At 48.4% G+C, this 19,613-nt stretch overlaps 6 protein-coding genes across 6 annotated transcripts; 3 read left to right on the forward strand and 3 right to left on the reverse strand.

The window, feature by feature from the left end:
- Nucleotides 1-740: 740 nt before the first annotated feature.
- N7478_002504 (C2H2 zinc finger protein) lies at nt 741-2,543 on the reverse strand (the record flags this gene model as incomplete). Its single annotated transcript, XM_056918718.1, has 1 exon — nt 741-2,543. One exon carries the CDS (start codon nt 2,541-2,543, stop codon nt 741-743), a length of 1,803 nt encoding a protein of 600 aa, XP_056781876.1.
- A 2,808-nt stretch (nt 2,544-5,351) lies between these two features.
- On the reverse strand, nt 5,352-5,945 carry N7478_002505 (uncharacterized protein; the record flags this gene model as incomplete). The annotated part of the gene is made up of 1 exon (XM_056918719.1): nt 5,352-5,945. One exon carries the CDS (start codon nt 5,943-5,945, stop codon nt 5,352-5,354), a length of 594 nt encoding a protein of 197 aa, XP_056781877.1.
- Nucleotides 5,946-7,580: 1,635 nt separating this feature from the next.
- N7478_002506 (uncharacterized protein) lies at nt 7,581-9,134 on the forward strand (the record flags this gene model as incomplete). The annotated part of the gene is made up of 2 exons (XM_056918720.1): nt 7,581-8,528; nt 8,601-9,134. The coding sequence occupies 2 exons, from the start codon at nt 7,581-7,583 to the stop codon at nt 9,132-9,134; spliced, it is 1,482 nt and encodes a 493-aa protein (XP_056781878.1).
- Nucleotides 9,135-9,920: 786 nt separating this feature from the next.
- Nucleotides 9,921-12,777, reverse strand: N7478_002507 (condensin subunit BRN1; the record flags this gene model as incomplete). The annotated part of the gene is made up of 3 exons (XM_056918721.1): nt 9,921-11,900; nt 11,964-12,534; nt 12,593-12,777. 3 exons carry the CDS (start codon nt 12,775-12,777, stop codon nt 9,921-9,923), a joined length of 2,736 nt encoding a protein of 911 aa, XP_056781879.1.
- Nucleotides 12,778-13,261: 484 nt separating this feature from the next.
- Nucleotides 13,262-16,454, forward strand: N7478_002508 (sodium/calcium exchanger protein; the record flags this gene model as incomplete). Its single annotated transcript, XM_056918722.1, has 2 exons — nt 13,262-13,459; nt 13,554-16,454. 2 exons carry the CDS (start codon nt 13,262-13,264, stop codon nt 16,452-16,454), a joined length of 3,099 nt encoding a protein of 1,032 aa, XP_056781880.1.
- A 998-nt stretch (nt 16,455-17,452) lies between these two features.
- N7478_002509 (sugar porter family MFS transporter) lies at nt 17,453-19,247 on the forward strand (the record flags this gene model as incomplete). The annotated part of the gene is made up of 5 exons (XM_056918723.1): nt 17,453-17,479; nt 17,569-17,816; nt 17,872-17,937; nt 18,006-18,684; nt 18,747-19,247. The coding sequence occupies 5 exons, from the start codon at nt 17,453-17,455 to the stop codon at nt 19,245-19,247; spliced, it is 1,521 nt and encodes a 506-aa protein (XP_056781881.1).
- Nucleotides 19,248-19,613: the final 366 nt, after the last annotated feature.

Here is a 19,613-nt window from a genome sequence, read left to right on the forward strand (position 1 = left end):
CAATAGAAAGACCTGTTGGTTTAAACAGAGGGTATATTATCACTACCTAGGTACCTAAGTTGGAAAATCTCAGCCACAGAAGAAGTAAAAAGGATGAAAATAAGTAACTCCAATCCGGGTCATTCCATGCATCAATCAAATGCAATAAAAGGTCTGTTGAAAGAAAAAGAAGACAGTAGAAGAAAGATAAAAAAAAAAAAGACCAACTAGACTTGAGCCTCCAAATCATAAAAGTCATTCAATGTGTTCTTTGGATATCGGGCCAAAACAACCTTGATTGGTTAAGATAAGTCTAGACGGGTCAGCCGCGTCTGCTGAAATGCTGTCCAGTTGTTGATACGCCGAACTCCTTCAGCTGGACCAGAAAGAAATGAACACCCCTCCAGTCCCCTGAAGAACGAAAGCGTTATAAGAAAGAAGAGGAACAAAATTGAAAGAAAAAAGCCGAGCCAGGTGACGCTGTACTAAGGCTGCGTTGGAAGAAAAGTAGCACAGCCGGTGGAAGTAGGAGGTAAGAAATTAGTGCAAAGACAATTTACACCAACGCCGGCGATTGTCGGGGCGGTGGTCATGAAGGACATCAAAATTCGACTTGCGCCAACCTCGAAAGGAAGACATGGTCGAAACGTATCAACAGAATTGGAGAAGAGGGATAAAGAAACACCAATCCAGAAAGAGGAAAAAAGAGCCATATCGTACACATGCGAAGGGCCGAAGAGCAACAAGTCACTCCTCCGCCGTTACCGTGGAATAGAATTATTTTGAGTTAATTCTCCCGGGGGCGCTGTTGACGTATTTGTGGAAGCAATGTGTGCACGTAATGAGGCGACCTCATTTCGCAATCCTGCTAGTTCATCGTGAATTGAGCGAACATATGTCCAAATCCTATCAATTTGACTGGCATCCCCAGATCCATCAGGACCGTCAAGTCCAATCTTAGGCGCAGGTAACCCATGACTGCTAGAGTGACTATGCGATGAGTTATGCTTATTGGGTGCAGGCCCATAACGAGGGTCTGGAGAGCTAATGACGGGAGGGGGAAGCTGAGCCCCCGGTTGTGGGAGGGGTAGACCCAATGGGTGATTAGGTCCCGACAGACTTCCGCGTCCATATGGTGCCTGAGGGTGGGGTAATGATTGACCCATGCTGGGGGAATGACCGCGATGTGAAGAGGCGCCGGAGTCATGATGTGATAGAGCATTGGGAGACAACGGTTTCGAGCTCTCGCTGATAGTACTGGGGATGAAGAGAGACGTTCCAGAGTGATGTCCTGCTGGTGGGAAGGTCAGATTGCCCACTTGTGAAGTTCCTGATGGCGTTCCAGGTCCACCATGTGTACCAGGCGGGGGGAAGATACCTCCACGACTTGCTGCAATGGGCGGGTATGTACTGGGCTGACGAGAATTCAGCGAATCAGACCGTGAGATACTATCATCATGCTTGCGCATCCCCTGTGGGTTGAGTCGAGGCTCCTCATCTCCATCCATTGACTCTGGTTCCGCGTACACCAACCCATCCATGCCATCGTCGGGGTGTTGTCCATCACCGTATTCATCATCAGCCGCAAAGCTTCCCATACTTGCGCGACGACCCGCACACCCTCCCTGGCCTTTATTATGTCTCGCAAGCGCATCGCCGCGAGCAAAGCGTCGTCCACACTTGGGGCAAATATGAGGTCGTTCGCCTGTATGTAGTTTTGTGTGTCGCTTCAAGTCATGTAATCGGCGGAACCGAGATTGACATGTTTGGCAAACGAATGGTTTCTCTTGGCTGTGTGTAAGGAGATGGCTCTTGAGGTTGTGTTGTCGGGTGAATTCGGTAGCGCAATAGGGGCACCGATGTTTCTTTGTAGATGGTGAACGAGGGCTGCCTCGGTTGAAGCCGGCATTGGGCAGACTTAGTCCGCGACGGGGATCGTTGATACCGCCGGTAGGCATAGGGTATGAGAAGGCTTTGTTACTGTCCTGGTCGATCTCTGAGTCATCTTGTGGGCGATGACGGTCTCCATCTTGCGAAGTCGACTCTTCGATAGGGCCAGGGCTTGCGACTGTGGATGCATGCATAAGGGATTGTTGGTGATCGGTCGATCCGTACGGGTCTGAAGTGTCGTTTGTATGGGTGTCTACTTGCATTTGCTCTGGAGATGCATGAATGTGTGGATCTTGGATTGAGGGAGCCGGTGATTTCTCGCTAGCACCCAATGCCTCGCGAGCCACTTGAGAACTATTTCGCTCAGCATCCCTGTCGTGATCCAAGTGCACCGGTCGATCCGGCGCCGACGAAGGGCTTGCCATTTGAGGAGGTTGAGATCGGGAGACGTGCAGACCCGCGCTAGCGATAGAGCTCAAGTTGGATTCCGGTTTGGACGGAGGCTTAAGGAAGGAGATGGTATCGGAGCTAGTGAGTGTGGATGAACTAGGTATAGTGGTGGACACAGCAACGGAGTCGTTGGTGGACTGCATCAATGCCGCCATGGAGGCAGAAGGGTTTGCGCCAGCCTCGAAGGGTGGACGAACCAAGGCAACGGCTATTTTCGAGCTCATGTTAGAATCACGGTGTAGGTTACGCTGAGGGAATTCATAAAGGGGGAGGGGAAAGGGAAAAGAAAGGAAACACGAGACTGACTTCACCCAGAGACTTTTAGATATCTAGACAAGGGAGCGGGAATGGTTGTTAGGCTGGGGTTTGGGGGGGTTGTTACGGAGGAAGTCCAGGGCGTGTGGGGCGGATACTGTTCTCTCAGGAAACCAGTGTGGCGCAAGCTGACGAGGTTTGGTTTCAGCTGTACACTTTGCCCGGGAAGAGATCCACCACCCTAGAGGGGGGCTTAGGCCTTTGCGTTAAAATACCAATCGGTCGTGGGAATCAACAAGATTGGTTGACAGGTAAATGGAGCCCGGGAAGTTTGGGACCGTGGCGGGTGCAAAATAAGAGGCGCAGGAACGTAGCAATCAGGATTCAGGCCCGAACCGATGAACAGAACAACTCTGAGAGAGAGAAAATTCAAGATAAACAGGTCAAAATGACTGCGACTACGACATAAAACTGAAGACAAAACACCGGGGCAACCAAAAAAAGTGGTCAACGTACGGTAATTTGGTAAAGGTAATTCTTGTCCGTTACGGTCGAGGCTCTTGATGAACCCTGAGCCGGGGGTATTTAGTACTGAGTACTTAATTCAACGTGGCAAATTACACGGTGGCGGAAGTCACTTGTACCTAAATAAGATTGAGGCTGTGTAGGAGTCCACTAATGCGTGTGGCTGGTCGTGGGTCCAACACGTTCGCTCCTTTCTTGCGGCTGATGAATGCGCTTCTATTTGACTGGGATCATGTCCCGCCTGAAAGATCACTTGCCACCACACAGATTATACCTGTACATATATATACGCTGCTTCGATCGAGTATATGAAACGAGGCGTAAAAAAGAGGGGGTAAAAGACCAGAGTTCAATAATGATGTCATGCTCATCAATTAAACCTGGAAGAACAGCCCAACAGTATCATGATGGCGATCCGGGCAGATCTACTGACATCCGAGGTGTCTCATGTCGCAAGCCAAGGATTTTTATAGCCGGCCGTGGCCTCGGAGTGTGGTTGATTTCTGGTTTTATGTACAGCATGCAGTACGGGATACTACGAACTAGTAGAGGTTTAGACGGTTTTACCTCCAAATGCAGTGGGCTAAGTCATTGGTACACGTAACAGCATCTAGCAGTAGATAAGGCTGAGAAGCTTGCCATTAGGCAAAAGAACATTGCTCGTATTAAAATGAAACGCTGTTGAACATGCGATTGGTTGGGAAACAAATGCCAACAAATGATGTAACAGGGCGTATATTACCTACACAGCTCAAGGCAACAAGGCAGGCCGGTTCGTACATGATCTACAGTATTCCATTCCTAGTTGCCTCAGGATTATGGAGGCTCTTACAACACAACATCTCATCGTAAGAAAATATGCCTTCTTATTCGTCCATCCGTTGGGCAATGCCAGATCCTGTGGTCCCGGCGTTTTAGCCCCAGATGCGTGGTGGCTGTGTGAGTATAAGCCTCCAGGGCTTGAAGCCATTAGACGAACGCCAATCACCACTACCTTATACAATTCTAAATTGGGAGAGAAATGTTATGAGTTCCAATATTCAAAATGGTGCATTATGACACTAGCAAATACTATCCGCTGTACTTATGAATCCTGTAACAATGCGTCGCTCAACATAACGAGTATATAGCAAGAAGCGAACATTGGCCTATTAGTTCTGTCTTCCAGATTTGGCCTCATATTCGAAAGAGCGAGTATTAGGATCGGCGCCATTATGTTCAAATTTGCAACCGTTAGACTGCTCTTGCATTGTGTAGTACATGCACCTCTACTCAAAAGAACATCGGGGAGGGTAAGTTGGTTAGCGTGTTGATCTTATTTAAAAGCCCGTCTTCGAAAAGCCCGTCTTCAGGTATGATCACCAGCTTCGTCAAAACGTCTACATATAGTCTTCCCATACTTTTCCTTATCTTTGAGCTTGGCAGATATAGCTTCTTCAGTATCTGTAGCCCAGTATTCTGATAGCCCCCGCGACAGTTTCGAGTCAACATCATGAGATAGCGCAAAAATGGTATGGATATGTTGATGGGAAAGATTAAACAACCCTTTCGGGCTACCTAACGCCCGGAAGTGCCAGAAGCTGCCAGTCTGCCAAATTTTCCTCAAAGGATTTGTCCTGTACGAATAAATGCCGTTAATTGGAGGAACCGATCTCTCTTCTTTCAAAAATGTCCACAAACTCTCTATAGGCATGGTCGAAAGTGTCGAGATAATTATCTGTCAGTCAGTCTACAGAGCGACCTGTCAACCAGTATGTAGCACGTAGGGTTTCTGCCGGTAGTGAACAAGCCCACTCAAGATCAATGACCCATTTGATATTCCAATCGTTGAAAAAAGATCAAGGTAATATGCATCCGTTGACGAATAAGTTAAGCTTCGAGGAATACCGGTCGGGATACGCCCGTTTTCCAATTGATGAAGTCGAAGAGTTATTGGACGATTGGAAGATCGTAAGAAGCCATTCGAGTCTAGTGTCCATGATCCTATAGAATGAAGTGGTATTCGGCTCAAGGAGAGCATGATATGAGATAGACACTCAAAGAGATTGGTTCTTTTAAGTTGATGATGACGATCTTCATCCCAGGTCTCCGACAGAATTTGCACCTCTGGGTTGCCAACGTGTTCCATGACTAGATATCCAAAATCTAGCGTAGCCGATGATGGCGGACGTACCGGCAAGGTAGGCTGGATCCCATGAGCCATGATAAGCACGTTTAAGATCCAGACAACTCTGGTATTCAGAGGAGCATTCTCAGGCGTCGTGAACCGAATTAATTTCATTAGCTTCAAAGTGGCTCGTTGGTATTAATAAATTAGGCTCATATAAGCTGTGTGCATCAGCAAGGCCAAATCCATGCAGCTGGGGGATTGGGACTTCAGGGCAGTGTTCTTGCATCCAAATGAAAGTTGCCGCTTCACATTGAATCTTTTCGTCCATATTTTCGGGGTTCTCCAATTCTCCAATCTTGTATGGCAAAGGAAGCCTAATGAGAGCACACTTCCCCGGGGGTTGATTTGGTCTGCGGATATAGACTGGAATGCAGACATTAAAGCTGCCGTGTATCCATTCCTTTACCTCGCCGAGCCAGCAAGTGTCAGATGGTCTTAGACCAAGGTGATATGACACAATGTTCACAATTCTTTCACGGTTACCATATAAGGACACAAAGAAGTATATCCGCTGCTGGGGATAATCTAGGTCTAAAGGCATGTCCTCCTCTTGCTCTAGGGCATCCTGTAAGGTCATGGTATCCCGAATCAACGGTAGTGTGGCTGCTTGAGACGTCGTCGCACCATCGGTAGTATGGTCTGTCAATTCAGACGACTCATCTTGTTCCGTCGACATCTTGAACTTGCAGTGTGGACAATCTGACTTCATTGTTTTGTCGGCAGAACCCGCTGTTAAAAAGGCGGTATAGTCATTTCCCGTTTACCGCCTGCTTGATTAATCCAAGAAGACGCAGACAAGGATTGAGAAATTGATTGGATGAGAAGCTCTCTAGAGCAATCTCAAATTAAGTGCTGAGAAAGCGTAAAAAGTACATGACACCGCAAAAAACTGGATTAGATCCCGGTCAAATGAGCTACTAGTCAATGTGCTGCTGTGTGCGTACATTAGACCCGCGGGTGGCAGTAGATGGGATGTGATATCTACTTACTTCCTACATAATTTAGTATAGTGGGCATAGACAACAACCTTGACATAAGTCACCTCGCTTGCCACTAGTTTACTAGTTTACGTAGGCTCCTTGCACATACGTAGGTTCCTTGCACATACGTAGTTCTGTGGTACGAAGTACGAAGTGTACCAGTAGGATTGATTGGCAATGGATTTATCCAAGCGCTGGGCAGCGATCAACAATGCGACAACTGTTTCAGTGGGATTCTGACAGGGGGGGGGGATGGTTGGTGTTAATAGGCCTCGATAACCGACAGATTATCACTCATTTACACATGTACCTAGTAGCGATGTAGTATATTCATATATTTTGAAGGTAGTGAGTCCAATGAGATCTCGGTTCCCCATAAATTCCGAATTCAGCGTTGATCGAGGATTTATTTATGTATACAAATAATAAATGGCTCTTCCAACGCCTTATCTCAGCTTAATTTCAACGAAGTTCAAACTCTTCGGAGGAGAAAACCACGCACAGACCGCTTCTTGTTGACTCCTTCGAGAGTGTGACGAGAGATGCACAAGTTCAGCGGGTAGCGTTGACTAGTGATAGGAGGACCGAAAAATCAAGCAGGAACGGATCCCCCGCCCTCTAGTGGACAATCCCACCTACCAAACACTCAAGCGGTTCGGCCATCTGTGTGGTTGGCCAGACGATCGGCGAGTTAGCGCCCGGACGAGGTGATGGGCGTGCAGAATGGAGAGTATCGGGAGGGTCCATGTCACATCTTACTGGTTGCTCCACTGTGACAAGCTCGACCGATCATCCCTCTCCCACCAGTCACACCTCATCTCGTGCAGTGCGAATATGCACTCGAGCTCGCTGAGGACCTAGGACCCATCCAATCACTTCCCATAATTTGCTGGTGCTGTCCCCTCGGCGCTTACTCTAGTCATGGCACCAACGTGATGGGATACCTTGGCTTGCAGTCCCCGCCCGTCCAGAGGCCATGGGTATTCGGCCATGATTGATATTCAAGGCGGCTGCCGGATCTGCCGTTTTGATTCTCTTTCTCTTTTTCTGATCACCATCGTCGCCAAGTCTGGCTTTTTTGTGTTTTATCTGTTGACACGGATTTTCTGCATTACAGTGTTCAAGGTGACTTTGCCAACGCTTGATATAGCTTCAGCCGTTGTCACACCCACTCGGAATCTTACCCAGCCATCAATCGACTCCTCTGGTGTTTAAGTTTTCTTCTATTTCTGGGACTTGTCTTCTCCCAAGCACCGTCAAAAGCTGGTTCTTTTGACCCGAATCTATTTGTCGATTTCAATTATCAACCTCGCTCGTCGTTCATCGCCATCATGTCGGTTTCCGGTGACAGTTCCAATGGTTCCCCTCGCACATATGAGCCCGTCGTCTCTCACGACTTCACTCGGGCTTCATATCACAGTGGTATGGGTCCCATTAAAGACCACACAGTGACACAGACAAAGGAAACCCGAAGCTCAGAGAGCAGCGGTGCATCACTTAAGAGCCCTCGCACTGCCCGATTCGCCGAGGCAACGACCATCTACTCACCAGTCGAGCGTTCTGGTCCAAACCCATTTGCCGGTCCCGATAAGGTCTCGCAAGGTGTTGCCGATACTGGATTTGGCTATGTAGCCGTGAACACCCCCGCAAGACCTACCGACGACTCAATGCCCCCAATGTCACCATGGAGGGCCGACCTGAAGGTCCCCAAGTCCGCCATGTCATTGAACCCGCTCAGCCCAACCTTCCGCGAAGAATATTACCTCGAGAAGGGCGAGAAGCATGCGGAGAAGGAGAATGCTCGGGATGTGAGAATCAAGCTTCGTGTGCGCATTGCCAAGATCTTCCTGCGTTTCGTCAACTTTGGCTGCAGTCTGATCGTCCTGGCCATGCTGGGATTGACCCTTCACACCTTTATGGCAACAAAAGACCTCGCAGACCGTAATACCGCTACAGTTTGGGCTCCCAACACCAACCCCTGGGCACAGTGGCTACTTCTTGGTTTGGCCTGCTTTTCTCTCCTTGCCTGTATGGTCGTGTTCTGGGGCTACTTTAAAGGTGGTCACCACCGCGCCGAAAAGCTCACCATCTATTACACTACTATCTCGGTCGTCTACTTCACTTTCAGCTTCATCATGTGGCTGGTTTGTGCTGCCATCTACGAGCACTCCAAGTCTAGTGGAAACACCAAAGATCTGTGGGGATGGGCATGTGCGAAGAATACTCGCGAGCAAGTCTACTCGGATGCCGTCGACTACGCTTTACTGTGCCGTTTGCAGGTAAGTCTTTATAATGCCCATCATTTGTGTCTATATTTTACGAACCACGCGAACTAATAACATTTCTCATAGGACTGGGGTCTCGTCTGTGCCGTCATTGAAGTTGTCATTGAACTCCTCGTAATCCTCATCTACGTCGTCGTCTTCTACCGTATGTGGTCTAAGCGCCGTCTTATGAAATCTATGAACAAGCGCGACCAGGCCCGTTCAGACATGTACCTCGCCCAGTTGCACTGCCAAGCCGCTCCCAATACCCCCGGCTTCCCAGGCTTCTCATCATATCCACCCAAGTCCCCATTCACAGGGGCCCAGGGCATCGACCTTGAGAAGGGCGAGGGTGGTCCCCCACCCCAGATTGCTACTGCTGCCCCAACTCAGTATGCCGCACCACTGTCTCCAACCCGCCCAACACCGTCATTCCAGCTCCAAGCTCCTCCTATTCGGGTTCAGCAACCCACCCCTCGTGCTGCGCAGGAGGAATTCGCTCCTCCTCCACATGCCTCACACGCTCAAACACCATCCCCTCCCCCGCAGCCTCAGGGACATGTGTCAGCAGCCCCTGGCGAACAGAGCTTCGGCTCCGTCCCCATTCCCGGTGCCTACTAAAGTAAATAACGCGATTTTAAGACGGCGATCATGCAGTTACTTTGTCACGGGTTAGATATCTAGCTCGAGACAAGTAAAATGAAATGATGAAAAGAAACAAATCACAAAAGGAAAAAAATCACCAAAAAAAAGAGAAAATTTTGAAAATAACATCTTTGAAAGTTCTACATACTGGGAAAATTGGACATACACTAGGTTTTCCTACCCTTTAATCATCTTGGCACTGCAGCTTGAAGCACAAAGTGGGCGTGTACGGCGTTTTTTTGGATGACACAGATACCTATTTCGTTTTCTTATGGTGGGGTCATTTGACTCTTATGTGTATTTACACCTTTTCTCTCCTTCATGATCATAGTCAATGGTTATCCTCGTCACTATATATCTGACCTAAAGAGCTTTCTATCGAGCTTGTTAGCATGATCCTATTTAGTAGTTATTCCAATGTTCAGGTCAATTTCAAGTTGTAGGGCGATTGGGGGTTAATTTCTAGGATGTAGCTGAGTGTAGTTTGTTGTATCTGGATGTAGAGGACCCGTGTTTCCAGTAGTAGATATTTAAAATAATCTATGCCAGGACAATATAATAATGTAGAATGTGAAATTCAAGGTTGGAATTTAGTAAGATGGTAACTTCCGACCAGACAAGAAACCCCAGCGCCACTGTGCAAATAATAACAAGACAAAAATCCCGACAAACGCCGTGAGAATCTACCAATTCATCCCATCGCTCATGACTAACACAATTCAATGCTGCGAAGATGGTGGACCATACAAGCAAAGAACAAAATTACATGCCTCCCTCTTCAAGGACAGCATTGACGTCTCGACTCACGAAGATCTCTTCTAAAGTACAAGCGCCGCTGGCAATCTTGCTTATATCACTCTCCAAAACAAGACCTTGTTCGTTGGCCAAATGAAGTAGACAAATGAAGCCGAAAGACGTGCTGATATCACGTAATGTTTCGGCAGGGTAAACGGCCTTCAGCGAGTTCATAATCTGGGTGAACCGCAGCCTATCATCATTCTTGGACTGCTCAGGCTGCTCAGACTGCTCCGGTTTCTCGTCCGTCGGTGTCGGTGGTTCAGGGACTTCGGCTTCACTCTCTGGCTCGGCAGGAGCATCACTGGACACGGCTCCGGGCTGTGAGGCGGAGCTGAAGTCGGTGGCAGCGATCAGACGCTCGCCCATTCCCTTCCACATCTCGGTCTTGAGTCGTCGTACGTCTACCTTCTTGGCGACACGAGCATAGTTGACATAATCGGGGCGGGCGCGTCGGCCACCTTGAGTAACTAGTTGGGAACCGTACCCACCAGCGCCAGGTCGGCCTGGTGTAGCACCAACCATATTTAGTAACGCAGTGAGACCAGTTTGTGAGCCGTCTCCAGCAGATGTGCCAGGGGGTCCATCGGTTGGCGGCGACAACATTTCTCGTGCATCGGCAAATGGTAGGTTATCGTCTTCATCATCAAGATCCATGCCATTGGGGAAGGCAAGGCCGTCGTCGTCAGCAAAGAAATTAGCATCGTAAGCACCGGCGACACCTTCATCGTCGGCATTTTCTTCCACCTTGTGATTCGCCCAGAAGGCTTCGTCCATTTCACCAGTCCCTGATGCTTGTTCTGGTTGACGAGCTGTTCGTCTGCCCCAAAGCTTCTTCGAACCTATGTGCGCCTTGGGCTTAAGGAAAAGACGAAGCAAGTTGCGCGAGTTGAAGTGTTTGTCATCGGGTAGTAGATTACGGCCCTTGGTCTTCCACTGCGTTTTTGGTAAACAAATTGCCGAGTTGGAGCTAGCCGGGGTATAGATCAACTCAGCAATAGAGTGATCAAGAGGCGCCCCGAAATCAATCTCGAAAGGTTCCTTTTCTTTCCGTTGCTTGGGAGCTGAGTTTGCCGTGCTTGCTGCCGTGTGGTCCTTGATTCTCCGGATTTTCCAGTGCTCAGGACCAGCCCAGTTCTTCTGGAGTGCGTTATCAAAATAGCTGAGTATATTTTCGTGATCCTGCTTGGTTGGCTGGTGCGACATCGAGACGGCATATGAAGCGTCATGGTCCATATCCTCGTCACCATCTGCGTCTTCGCCATCCTCGAGTCGGTGAACCTTAAGCATTGGCTCCAAAGCAGCTTCTCTGGCCCACACCTCTCCGCCGTCACCGAAACCAGTGTCACCGCTAAGATCAAAGCCGGCCAACGAAGCATCATCATCGTCGAAGCCAACGGCATTATCGTCATCGAGCATGATCCCGGATGGGTCGTCGCCTCCACCTTCCATATTTTTGTCTTGCCGCCAATCCTCGGGCGCTTTAAGAAGGGGCATATCCAGTGATCCAGTGGGATCACCCAGATCGAAGTTTTTGAGGGATGGGCAAACGTCTTGCTCAGTAAGGCGATCCAGATCAGGGAAAAACTGGGTGGCCAGGGTGGCCAAGTCGATATCCTCGTTATCGAAAGTATCACTTGCTGCCTGAGGAGCAGGCTGTCTTACATTCTGACCATCTTCAGCTTGCGACTCAGGCTCAACCGACTCCCGTTGATCATCGCCGTCTGCTGTCTTAGCAGAGTCATCCACAGCATCATCGCTGCTGTCGAAAACAATACGGCCAAGTCCATCGATAGCCAAGTGATTTAGCAACAGGCCCTTGGCGCCTCCTTCGTCAAAATCTGCCGACGCCTTCTTAAAAAGCGGATCCACCGCAAATTCGAGCTCGAACTTCTTCAGTTGTAAAGATGAAAAGGATGCAGCCAGTGTAGCCTCGTGTGATCGTGTCTATTTAGATCGATCCATGATTAGCCGATGAACGAATTGTCAATTTAACCATGGCCACTGTACCTTCTTTCGCGATTTGCGCGGCGCACCATCCTCACCCTCTTCGTCTTCCTCCCCATCTTCACCCTCTGCATCAGCATCACGCGATCTCTTGTCGCGACTATCAGCCAAGCCACTCAGCAACTTTCCTGTTTCGGTTGCGACACTGTCCACTCGACTTGTATAAATCTTTACACACCCGTCAAGGGTGCAACTAGCTTTCTGGAAGTTGACACCGTCGCCCTCTTTCAAGAGCGACATGTCGTGGAAGTAATCGATAAGGGCGAAGTTCCAGGAGTTGTTTGCGTTGATCTTGTTATCGGTAGCCATCTTCATCCACTCTTCAAAATTGGCCAAAATAGGTACTCGCTTCATTGGTGTTACAGCACGGCCATTAACATCACTTTCGCGACCGCGATGACTTGATCCGCGGGGAGTTCCCGGACTTTCGCTCCCATCACGGTTATGTGTGTATCGTCGCGGGGGCATCGGCGTTTTTACTGCAGCTTTGATCTGGCTCATTTGACGATCATATTGAGCTTGACGGGCCTCCATACGGGCCGCCTTCTCTCCCATATCATCGTTGAGGGGAATTCTAGTAGGCGCGTTAGTGTTGATCTCACCATCGCATCATGATCTGGAGGGTATCGTACTTGACGGGAGTGTTTTTGTGGGGGGTGGAGTTGCCGTTGGAACGGCGATGGATCTTGTTCGCTACTCGAGGCATGATTGCGGTCGCCCCCAGTCGGGGATGGCAGGCGCGATGGTCGAGATGTAGTTTGGTTGTTGCGGGCGTAGGAGGGGCGGCAAAACACAGCATGGAGACGTCAACAAACATACGGCAACCCAAACCACCCAGTAACGAACAAATATCACGTGAGAAGAACAACTTTAATGATTCTTAAATATCAGGCAGAAACAAATTTCAGGCACCAAGGCAGCAATCGCTTTGTCTCATCCAAACAAATACGTTCCCTTCCAGCTCCTACTACTCCAGATGTCCCATCCTTGTTGTCCAAGTATCTAGGCATTTAATTTCTTTTCTCTCTATATCCTTTACATGCATCTTCATACTGTCAAAATTCTTATCACCAAACGATACATGCTGTCTGCAGGCTGACGCACTGGCCCACTTCTGCAGCTCCGCTCTACTCTAGGCTGACATCACCGCACTCACCGCATTAACAGGTCAGGTCAACGCCAGGGGCTGTGTCTTGTGATCGTCCCAAGTTTACTGCTCCAAGGCTATGATTATACGCTAAGATCTCAAAGACCTTCTTGATACATCCTCAGCCCACGATGTTGTTGCTGCCAACGCGATCATGAACCAGCTTCCATCTATTCTGCAGCCTGCCATTCGCAAAGGGCCTCGGTATTCGGTCCGCCCGTTTTACACCACGCTACTTGTGTTCACAGGGCTTGTGGTACTGAGCTGGGCCTTGCGAAGCATTTCAATTGGAGGATCGCCTAAATATGCATCCAAAAATTTGTTCCTGGCTAAGAGGGAAGACGAACCAGAGGTACAGTACCCCCGCGATCACACCCGATCCACCTATGTTTAGCTTCGTGAAACCAAATGGAAAACTAAATCTCTCGTTGTGCGACTTCATGTAGTGTCGGCTAGTTCGCGAAGTCGAAGACAAATGTGCATATGTCCAAAACAACTGCCCGGACCACCAAGATGGTCTATTTTCGTACCTGCAACTCTACTACTGCGCCCTATCCGATGCAAAGCCATTAGCTTTCACTATACTGATACTTTGGTTGTCGCTCCTTTTCAGTACCATCGGGATAGCAGCGAGCGATTTCCTCTGCATCGATTTGAGTACATTGGCAAGCATTCTGGGGTTGAGCGAAAGTTTGACTGGCGTTACCTTCCTGGCCTTTGGTAACGGAAGTCCCGATGTGTTTTCCACATTTGCCGCAATGCGCTCAAACAGCGGCAGCTTAGCGATTGGTGAGCTGATAGGGGCAGCCAGCTTTATCACTACTGTAGTCGCCGGTTCTATGGCATTGGTACGGCCTTTCAGGGTCGCACGGCGGAGTTTTGTCCGAGATGTCGGCTACTTCATCGTTGCCATCAGCTTTAGCATCTTTTTGCTAGCTGACGGCCGACTTCATGTTTGGGAGTCGGCTGCCATGGTGGGCTTATATCTGTTCTACGTTGTGATGGTAGTGAGCTGGCATTGGTATCTTGTTCGACGCCGTCGCAAGTACGAGAGAGATCTTGCTGCGCGAACTCATTTTCACATCCCCGATAACCAAGAACTGGATGTTGAAGAGGCCGAGGAAGATGACGATCCAGGAGTAGCTTCAGAATCTCGAAGCCTTCTTCGTGGCGCATCAACAGAGGATTTTGATCTATTAGAAAGAGCCGGAGTACCCACATGGAAGGAAGAAGAGGACGAAAATGACGAGACGCGCAATCGCTATCTCGCAGAAATCAGTGATAACATGCATGTCTATCGACCACAGAATAGATCCCGGCGGAATACCATGAATCCAATTCGACCGAGTCTGGTTGGAGCACTGGAATTCCAATCTGTGCTGCACTCACTGCAGAAATCAAGGAACACAAATCGAGATTCAAGGATCAACATTGCGAGCTACACAGACGATGGAGATGACACTCGGTCTATTGCTTCCCATCCTCGCGCCAGTCGACCCTCTGCTCCTAATGACCGCCTATCGCCGTCGAGTGTAAACGGATCATCGCGGATTCGTGCTGTATCGGCCAATGATGCTTATGGGCTGCAGCTTGACCCTAGCCTACTAGGGCATCAGCAAGACCAGGGACCACGCTTGACTGTGAGACGGCCCTCCAATGAGACACCCCGGGGAGCACCTCTAGAAACTCCTCAGGTACCGCGTATTGATACAAATGCTGCGTTAACGGCATCTCCATCGTCTTCTGCTCTGTCCTCGCCAACCGCAAGCTCGGTGGGCACGCCGGCTCCACGCACTCCAGATCTACTAGCTCCTCCGAATCCTTTCCACTCTCCAAATTACCAAACGACGGCAACGCATGAGCGATCGCCTGTTTCGGTGTCTCCACGAGGTGCGGGCTCTAGCCGCCAACCCAGCATTATGCCTGAGAGCCCATCTGCACCATTTCCCGCTTTCATTGATGTTTCCGGCTCTCCATCTTCTCGTCCACCCAGCAGTCGACTTCCCAATCCAGTAGTCAGTCCATCACAACAACTACTCATGCATGACGGTCTTGGAATTATAGGCGATGATAATTCCTCGTTCCAAAACCACATTACGCAATGGTGGCCCTATTCAATCCTTACTTCGCCCACGCAAATTATGTGCACACTGTTTCCAACTTTAGCCGGATGGAAATCCAAGAGTATTATGGGTCGGCTTTTAGGGATTGTAGCAGCACCCAGTGTTTTTCTCCTCACCATAACTGTCCCAGTGATCGAGCCTGAAGCTCCTGAATCTAACCAGGAGCTGAATTCAATCCCTGAGGTAGTTATTGACCAAGCTGATGGAAACAATGATCGTGGCCCGAGAGTGAGACTACCGGCCGATAGTCCCACTCTCTCCCCTATGGTGCAGGATCTGCACGATCCTATTTCTCACTTATCGGTTTCACATTCCCACCGCAAGTCAACTATTCAAGATCATACTGGCCGCCCCCGGTGGGATTCTGAACTCCCAGCGGCACCGCCGCCTGTCCCCGCTCCTTCTGCGCCGTCAAGGGACTGGAACCGCTGGCTCGTTATCACCCAACTTTTTACCGGTCCGTTCTTCTTCGTCCTAGTCGCATGGACTACTTTAGATGAAGATCTAAATCCCCGAAATCTTCTTCTTCCGTCTTTAATTTCCCTTCTTTTCTCTTTTACATTTCTTTCCCTTCTTCTCATATCGACTCGGCGTCGCCCTTGGCATCGACAGAGAATGACAGACCAGAGCATATACGGATCTCAAGAGTCGTCTGATTCCCCTGCTCATTCACTACCATACTCATGGAGGCCATTCCTGTCCCTCCTGGGATTCCTGGTTGCAATATCCTGGATCGCCACTATTGCCACAGAAGTAGTGTCTTTGCTGAAGACAATCGGTGTCATCCTGGACATCTCAGATTCGCTTTTAGGCTTGACTGTTTTTGCCATTGGTAACTCTCTTGGCGATCTTGTCGCAAACGTCACTGTTGCACGACTTGGGTATCCGGTCATGGCTCTCAGTGCATGCTTTGGTGGACCAATGCTCAATATCCTGCTCGGCATAGGCTTAGGGGGGTTATATATGACATTAAACAGTGGAAACGTTAAAAGACACGACGAGATTTTGAGTTTGAGAGCTACCTCACCTCAACCAGTGCCTTACGAAATCGCAATATCGAAGGTGCTGGTGATCAGCGGTGCTACTCTGCTGTTAGTTCTTGTTGGGCTTCTTATCGTTGTTCCCATGAATAATTGGCGGATGGACCGCAGGATTGGATGGGGTCTCGTTGCAGTCTGGTGCGTGAGTACATTGGGAAATGTAATCGCAGAGCTCGCATCGTGATTTTGAAGTCATTTATTTTTTCGGGATGTACTTATTCCAAGGTTTCGGGATGTACAATATACGATTTTTGAAGCGCCATTGTTGGACATTGAATATATCTACGGTCTGAATACTACTACATTAGAAATTTGCATCTAAGCTTACTCATAATAATGCGCCTGCCTCTTCCACGTAACCAGTGCTCGTTATTGGGAACATTCCAAGGTTGGACCATCTACGTGATTCCAATACGACCTAATGGTATATTATCCAATACTCTTGAATCATTGTTCGAAGGCGAGATAGGCCAACCCGGTAAGTGGGCCTTGGAGAATGATGTGGAACGGTCCGCGGAAGGATGCTAGAGACCGGCGGGGCGATGACAACTTTGACATGTCGCTAGAAGAAGCTCTAGGAGTGGTACTAGACAAATAATGGGACCTCTTCTTTTTCTTAGACAAGAGCAACTGGTCATTCGTTGCTTTTCTGGATATTTATTGTTCCGTCTTGAAATTTAGTAGGAGAAAACAACAAAGAACTAATCCCCAGGCCATCATATAGTCAACTATGTAGTAGCAGCTAATACTAATCAATGGCGAGTATCTTAGAGGGCAAAGAGGTGAATCTGGTGATCTTGAGCATACGCAATCCTCTACCCTAGAGTGTATCATGCGAGTCCGGTCTTCCAATAACCGACATTCTAGTCAGCCCAGGCTTTGTAGCCCAGGCGCAATAATATAAACAAACCGGAAACTCCATTTATATCCCAAGCAGCAACCGGCAAAACTCCTGCGGGGGATTTTTATACCCCAGGCTTGTCCGTATAAATTTCCTCCAATAGGAGCATCGCAACTACGGCACTCGGCACTTGGGCCCCAAGAAGCTAAAGAATCAACAATAATTGAAACGACAGGTCTTTTCTGTATGGAAAATATATTATACTTTGGTTCCCGCTGTATAAGCATTTTGGTTGTGTCTATTGGGCGTTTTTCAAAAACCAAGCTTCAAGCCTCTCAGCCATGGCACTTCCTCCCCGATGGTACCAGGTATGTACCTCAGCGCCCATTTTGGCTTGCTTACTACCTATGTAATAGGCGTCTTTGTGATTAACTCTAATAATATCTCACATTTGCAGTTTCTGGTCTGTGTCTTTGCCTCGTTTGGGGCTATTCTCTACGGATACGATTTGGGTGTCATCGCCGAGGCCATCGCCAGTCCTTCACTGGTCAATGAGTTCAATGTCAACAGTACTAAGAGTGGTGCTATCACTGCAGTTTTCACTGGAGGTGCATTCTTCGGCGCTATTTTTGCTGGTCCTTTCGGTGACTATGCTGGACGTAAATATACAATTCTTGTGGGATCCGTCATCTTTTTAGTGGGAGGGTACGTACTGGATAATCATTTTATGCTACGTAAATCTACTAACAGAACTTTCAAGTGGTCTACAAACTGGGGCTCAGACGATCTCTTATCTTTATGCTGGTCGAGCTATTGCAGGCCTTGGGTGAGTCAAAGAATTTCCCACGTCTCCTTTGTCGGATCACGAACTAATATTTCGTCATGTATTCACAGAGTCGGCATCCTAATGATGATTGTTCCCATCTATCAAGCTGAGCTAGCCCATCCAGATATTCGAGGCCGTGTCACTGCTCTGCAGCAGCTGATGCTTGGAGTTGGCTCCTTAGTAGCTACCTGGATTTCCTGGGGTACTTATATCAGCTTTGGCCCGACAGATTCGCGTCAGTGGCGCATCTCTCTTGGTATCCAGATGATCCCCGCTGTCTTCCTAGCCGCTCTTATTTTGCTATTCCCCGAGTCCCCTCGTTGGTTGATTGACAATGGGAGACTGGATGAGGGTCTCCGAACTCTTGCCAGGCTACACGCTCGCGGCAACGTGAATGACCCATGGGTTCAAACTGAGTACGACCAGATCTGTACCTCAATTACTCATGAACATGAGGCAGAGGCCAAGTCTTATACAGAGCTTTTTACAGATCGATCTTGCTTCCGACGTCTCTTTCTGGCTTGCTCGATTCAGGCAGCTGCACAGATGACCGGTGTCAGCGCTATTCAGTACTTCAGTCCTACTATTTTCAAGCAGATGGGAATTGCTACCAATAACACACTTAAGTATCAAGGTATCAGCTCTATCATCGCCATTATTGCACAGTTTCTTTGCATGTTGTTCATCGATAAGACGGGTCGTCGATGGCCTCAGATCATCGGAAATTTGGGCAACTGTCTTTTCTTCGTATGTATCCTGGACCTTGTCGCTACTTCTCTCATCATATCTTCCATACTTATAATCGATAGATCATTCCCACAATCTTGATCTCCAAGTTTCCACCCAGCACCACGCACAATGACTCAGCCGGATGGGCTTTCATCGTAATGACCTGGTGTTACAATTTCTCCTACAGTGCTACGATCGGTCCCCTTACTTGGATTATCTGTGCGGAAATATTCGACACAAAAACTCGGTCTAAGGGTGTATCCATCGCAACAATGGTCTCTTTTGCCTTTAACACAATGATCGGTCAGATAACCGATATAGCCATTGACAATATTGGTGGCGTGCGCTTCTACATAATCTTCTGTGTCTGCAATTTCACCAATGCCGTTTTCTTCTGGCTTATATTGCCTGAGACGACGAAGCTTCCACTCGAAGATATGGGTACACTGTTTAAGAATGAGCCTTGGCTCGTACCTGGAACTCAGACTCGGAGATTTATCGAGCGAAGCAAGATGCCTTTGCCGATTAGTGAGGGCAAGCATGACCAGTTCAGTGTTCATGAGGAGGTTACGAAGGTCTAACGTGCCGGGTGGTAGAATGTTTATATCCAATTGGATAGAGATCGGGGTATATTTTAAGTTGTTTCTTTATCAAAGTTTGAATGATAGCATCCATGAATCACAAACACGATCATTTGATAGTATGCATTGAGAAACTCGGGTATTTACTCATAATCCGTAGTGCAGTGTATTGTACATTCATTTTGATTAAATAGACCTTCGCCTCTTCAAGTTGTAGAAAGGTCCTCCAAGGCTGATTAAATTTATTGTCTCGGTAGGAACCAGAAGTTTGAAGTGGCATTCTTCTCATACAACGTCTGAGTCTATCTAAGGACAATCAATCGGGTAAATATCGGAAAATAAAATCAGAGATACTATTCAACGCAA

This window comes from Penicillium angulare (assembly GCF_028827245.1).
Source record: "Penicillium angulare strain IBT 27051 chromosome Unknown utg000003l_segment0_segment0, whole genome shotgun sequence".
Taxonomy (NCBI): domain Eukaryota; kingdom Fungi; phylum Ascomycota; class Eurotiomycetes; order Eurotiales; family Aspergillaceae; genus Penicillium; species Penicillium angulare.